Source organism: Morone saxatilis, unplaced genomic scaffold (assembly GCF_004916995.1).
Source record: "Morone saxatilis isolate NCDOM2014 unplaced genomic scaffold, NCSU_SB_2.0 Contig4, whole genome shotgun sequence".
Taxonomy (NCBI): Eukaryota; Metazoa; Chordata; class Actinopteri; family Moronidae; genus Morone; species Morone saxatilis.
The window spans coordinates 16,332,962-16,338,622 of record NW_023339984.1 but is presented as its reverse complement, the minus strand read 5'-3'; the positions used below and the strand labels follow the sequence as shown (position 1 = coordinate 16,338,622).

At 38.3% G+C, this 5,661-nt stretch overlaps 1 protein-coding gene across 1 annotated transcript in view; it reads left to right on the top strand.

Moving 5' to 3' along the window:
* Positions 1-17: 17 nt before the first annotated feature.
* Positions 18-5,661, top strand: part of LOC118338509 (zinc finger protein 638-like) — a gene marked incomplete at its 5' end in the record, with an annotated part of 18,061 nt that continues 12,417 nt past the window's right edge. The window contains 9 exon segments of the mRNA XM_035675819.1: positions 18-235; positions 2,201-2,262; positions 2,544-2,582; positions 2,905-3,099; positions 3,326-3,636; positions 4,028-4,281; positions 4,516-4,650; positions 4,902-5,000; positions 5,329-5,366. Of these exon segments, the coding sequence (XP_035531712.1) occupies positions 18-235; positions 2,201-2,262; positions 2,544-2,582; positions 2,905-3,099; positions 3,326-3,636; positions 4,028-4,281; positions 4,516-4,650; positions 4,902-5,000; positions 5,329-5,366 (1,351 nt within the window).

Genomic DNA, 5,661 nt, shown 5'->3' with positions numbered 1-5,661 from the left:
AGCTTTTATCCCTGGAGATCCTCGCCCCATCGTCATTCCTCCAGCTCTGCCTCAGCCAGTCCCGAGCCTGATAGGCTTCAATAACATGACACTGGCGACTTCCAGCAAGCAGCCTCCAGCAGTGGTTTCCAAGTGTCTGCCAACTCCGGCCATGATGCATGACTATGCAGCGGCTCCGCCAAAAATCTTTCCACATACCTGTTCTCTGTGTAACAAAGAATGTACTCATATGAAGGTGAGTAGAAGACTGTACTCTGTTCTCTCCCCACTTTAGGACATTGTGAGTTGTTCATTTCAGTATCTAAAATTGTTGTTTTTGGTTGGAAAACACTACAACAACTATTATTTTAGATATTTATTTTGTAGGGAAGTGTTGAAGGGTTTTGATTGTTTAAAGGGGACCATTTATGCATTCCCTATAAGTTTACAATGTCAGATATCAATGGGCTGTTTGGATGAACTGAGTGGCTGCATAAACTGTGAAGTGTGTGCAAAGCTCCTCTAGTGGAATCACAGAATAAAAATAAAGAAAATTAGCACAAGGTCCCCTTTAAAAATTCTAAGGGCAATGCTGTCTAGTATGTTTGAAAGGATTTATGTAAAATATTCTTTGAATTCATGTGGACCTTGATTACAATGAACTGCTTGAAAGAAGCCTGCCACCACATAAACTGTGCAAACTTTAATTAATTGATTCTGATGTATTTTAATCTAAAATATTTTGTACCAAAATGTTTCAATGATACCAGTCACAGCTGACAGTGTCTGATTTACATGTGATTTGATTGACTTAAAACGGGTAGAAGATCAAAATAAGTACTGACCAATAGGGCTGCACGATTAGGGACAAAATGATAATCACGATTTTTTTTTAAATCAACATTCAGATCGCGATTATTTAACAACCGAGCATTCAACCCCCAAATGATTGGCCTTTCACCATCACTCTGTGATCTGATTTTGTTCTGCACACAGTATGAGTCTGTGAACAGCAACGGTAAACTTTCTTTCTCGGTGAACAAAAGTATCCAGCCTGCAGCTGCATGGTTTTGTGTGTCCAACAACATACCAGTTGCCCAAAAGTAAAACCAAAACATGTTCATCACCCAAGGTTAGTATAGGAAGCACCTAGACTGCATTTTAAACATCAGTATCGTAGACAACCATGTTTGTTTAATTGTTGGAAACCAAAATCGTGATTGTGATTAATATTCGATTAATTGTGCAGCCCTACTGACTAATGAAAGTTGCTTAATTTAATAAAATGATGAGATGCAGCCGAATTCTGAAGCCGTTGTTGAGATGGAACCAAGGCCATAGAAGACGCAACGAAGAAGAATCTAAAAGTCTGAAGAACAAGATGATGCATCAGAAGATGATGGAAGATGGCTTTTTCTTCTTGTCTCTGTTTTTTGGCTTTTGTCCCACAGTAAATATTCACTTTGGATTTTTTTTAAACAAGTGAATTTGTTTACATATATTATAATGTGTTGCTTTAATTAATTTAATATTTAACAGTAGGTATCACTTTTTTTGTAATAATATTATAGAGACTACCGACTCTCCTTTTTGTGTATTTCTAAGAATTTTTGTGCCCCAATCACTACTACAAATACTTTGAACCCAAAGATACCAGCAATCGTCATACTTCAAGGATCACACAAACAGCAGAGATTTCTTTTTTGACCATCTGTTATTGATTATTTTCTTCCTTTTTGGACACAGCATTTCACATTTTGGCCAGTATCAAGAACCCTAGAAGAACTTTTTATTTTGGTTTGTTACTGGGACTCCTGTATTTGTTATGTTTCATGTTAAAGACTTGTTCCCCTTGAAATCGAGTGGACTATAAAGTCAACTTTTTATTTAGTGTTTGCTAATGTCTTAGCTTCTCACTTGGACTCCTTTTTTGTTTTTTGGATGACTGTTGTTGGCTGAAGATAAATATATTTTGCTTTTGTAGACTTGCTTGTTTAATATACACACAAATTGTGACTTGTACTAGAGCATAGACATCGAGTTGGACTAGACTCAACAGACCAACAATGAGGCACAAAATTTGGATTATTTAGGGCTAATGTCTAATAAAATGTTTTGTCAGAAAATCACAAAAATGGCAGTTGGGATATTGAAGCTCATGGCAGCCTTGATGATAACGGGGCTTATCTAAATGCTGTGTGTTTTTTGTTTTGACTACTAGGATTGGCTCTCCCACCAGAACACCAGCCTTCACCTTCAGAACTGCAATCTCCTGCGAAAACAGTCAGTCTTATTTCTTTTAACTTTTCCCTGTAAAGATCTTGTTAATTAGAGCTATTTGTTTGGGGGTGCCCACCAAGGAGGGTCTGCTAAGGGTTCATAAGAGTGGTTGATTTATAGTTTGCAGAACCTCTTAAATTCCTCAATATCCTTTATCTTTATGAGCATCACCCAAATACAACCGTTTTGTAGCCACCTACCTCAACACAGAAACCTTTGGCTTTTGGTGTTTAAAATCCTCTTTACTGTTTTAATTGTTGATTTTGAATTGTTCTTTTCCACAGATACCCAGATTGGGACGGTGAAATAGCACTCGAACCCAGGTACATTTCTTACAGTCTCTGTTTTATATCACTGACAGTTTTAGCCACAACATGTGAATGAGGGGAGTCCAACTGTTTTAATTTCAAGACAAGTCCAAACCCCTCTCAAACTACCCTTCAAACAACAACTGATTTGGCAGAAATTGGGGCATGAGTGGTCCGGGGTGACCAATTCAAGACGAAAATATGTTTGAATCTATACAGTGTCTGCCTGGTTTTAGTTTTCAGACTCCTGGCAACCACACAAGTTTTGAAGCAGTACTCTGATTAACACAGTTTTCTGTCACTGACTTTTGCTTTTCTCACCCATTGCTCTCTTCAGGGCTGCAGGAATAGATGCCAAGCCCGCAGCCCCAACCTCTGCACAGACTTCCCAGAATCGTCGCCAGAAAACCAGCCATGGCAGTCACTCCCGTTCCCGCTCGTCCAGTCCCCGTCGCCACCGTGGTCTGGAGGGTAGAAGGGCGAAAAGCAGTAGCCGCTCACGATCACCGCACAGTCCCAGATACACTCGCAGGTCAGTCAAACATAAATTCAGACACAAGCAATAACATGGCTGAACAGAGTCAATACCACTTCAGATTGTGAAATTACCAAATATGTTCCTGCAGAGCATTTTAATATTCATTTTAGCCTCTCAGTCACCCCTTGAGAAATCTTGACTTGCGCGAATTATTTGATTGTTTTAAATGTATCTGTAAATTAATTGAGTTATAAAAGGATTTCATTCTGACTTTTATCAGGTCTCGTTCTCGCTCCCCATGGTATAATCACCCGACCTCCTCCCATTATCGGTCAAGGTGGAGAGGCGATAAATGGTCCTCACCGAGGAAGAATGACGGGAGACGATCGCCACCGAGGAGAAGTGACGAGAGACGTTCACCACCGAGGAGGAGTGACGGGAGACGATCGCCACCGAGGAGGAGTGACGAGAGACGATCGCCACCGAGGAGGAGGAGCGGTGAGAGGCGATTCTTGACAGAGGGGTCATCCCTTCAAAGAAAGAAGTCGAGCAGTGCAGAAAGACTGGCTAAGAAACTACTGGAAACTTCAGGTTTGAGAAATTTTATTTAAAAAACTTTGAAGAATGTATTTTAAGACTTGTCCTGGTATTGAACATACCTGCACATATTCAGTTTACCACATAAAGCAAATCACATTTGAGAAACTGCAAACAGAGTTTGGGAATTTTCTCATGAAAAAAATGAGTCGAAACACTAAATTCATTATCAGAATTTTTGCCAGTTAATTTGTCATTTGACAGAACAATAGATTTGCCTTAATTGTACACCAACATAAACATGTTGCACAGGTTAATAATCTCCTACATTATGTGTAGAATGATGAATCATAAATGATAGGAAATATTAAACGAAAAGACAGGAATAAAATAAAAGACTTCCACCAAAATACTGCTGTTTGTCTGACTGTGTTTGTCCCTCTAGCTGTCCAGTCTCTATCAAGACAGTCTGACCTTGAGACGGTGGTTAAAACTCTGGCTCCTGCCTTATTGGCTGAGCTAGTCAAGATGAACACCTCTTCATCATCATCCTCTTCTTCCAAAGGAGGGAAACCCTCCTCGTCTCCTGCAGTAGGGAACAAATTGTCTTCCGTCGTCTCTTGCTTATTATCTTCTACAGCAAAGAAAAAGTTAACAACAAAGCCCTCTAAAGCAAACCCCAGCCCGGAGAAGAGTGAGGCAAGTTCTTCCACAAAGATTATGGTTAGTGTGTGTGCGTGTGTTAATGTACCACGGAAGTCTGTCTATCATCTGGTAAACAATTTATTTTTCCTTCCTTTCTTGTGTCTCTATCTCATTCTTTGTCCAGATAACGCTTTGATCAAAGACCTGATCTGAAAAGCATTTAACCATTTTCTTCAACCAGTTTCAGTAGGTCTAAGTTTGTGTTTTTCTCTCTCTCTGTTTGCTCAGTCTGGTAAATCTTCACCTCCAACCATGGTGAGACTAGATGGGATCTATAGTTCTCTCTCACACAATGACGTGGTCGCTGCTGTGGAACAATTTGGAAAAACCAAGTCAGTTGTACTGTTTCGGTCCGTTTCGGAGGTATGTGACAGTGAAAAGATGTTTTATCTACCCAGGTTTTTTTGTAAGCTTTTGGCCTCAGGAATATTCTTATTCTTATCCAGGATAACGTTAATAAACTCCAGTATTTCAAACACCTCTTACTTTAAAGATTCGGTCAGTTAGACGTGTAGTGCTGAGTTGTTAATGTTTCATGTTTATTGAGTAGATGGTCCTGACAGTTTGTAGTAATGCAAAAATATGTGTGTGTGTGTGTGTCCATGTCCATGTAGGCAATCGTATGTTTTGAGAAAGAGGAACACGCTAACAAATTGAAGAGCGTAAAGAACTTCCAAATTAAAGGAATGGCAGTCACTATTGTCAGAGAACAGGTATTTCATTTTTTTTGTCTTTCTTTCTCTGTCCCTGGTATATATGTATGTATATATACTAAAGCAGCCATATTATGCACCTTTTGAGGCTATTATAATAGGTTTACATGCTTTAATGTTAAAAAAATAAAAATAAAAATTTTCATACTGGCTATTGCTTCTGCACCTCTTCAGTAACTCCTTTTGTTGTGAGCTTTGTAACTTTACAGACCCTTTACACTAAAAGAAAGGGGGAAACCCCAAAAGCATAATATGGCCTTTTCTGCTGTATTGTGGTCACATTGTCAGCTATCAGATTAAAATAAAATCCCAATTTCTTTGTTTCCAGGATACTGTTTCTAATGAGCAAAAGAAGCCTCCTCAGAAGTAAGATATGTTTCACTAAGACCTCTTTTTAACCTGTATTTTAATTGATTTCTTTTTAACCAGGTTTTCTTAGTTTTCTTCTTTTTGTCAATATTTTACTATACATATTAAGTTGCTGTCTATATTTCATGGGAAATCAAATTTGTTTTCAGATAAAACAAAAAGTAAACCAATGATTTCCTACATATAGTTTTTGAATATATGTATGTATGTATGTATATATATGTGTGTATATATGTGTATATATATATATATGTGTGTATATATGTGTATATATATATATGTGTGTGTATAT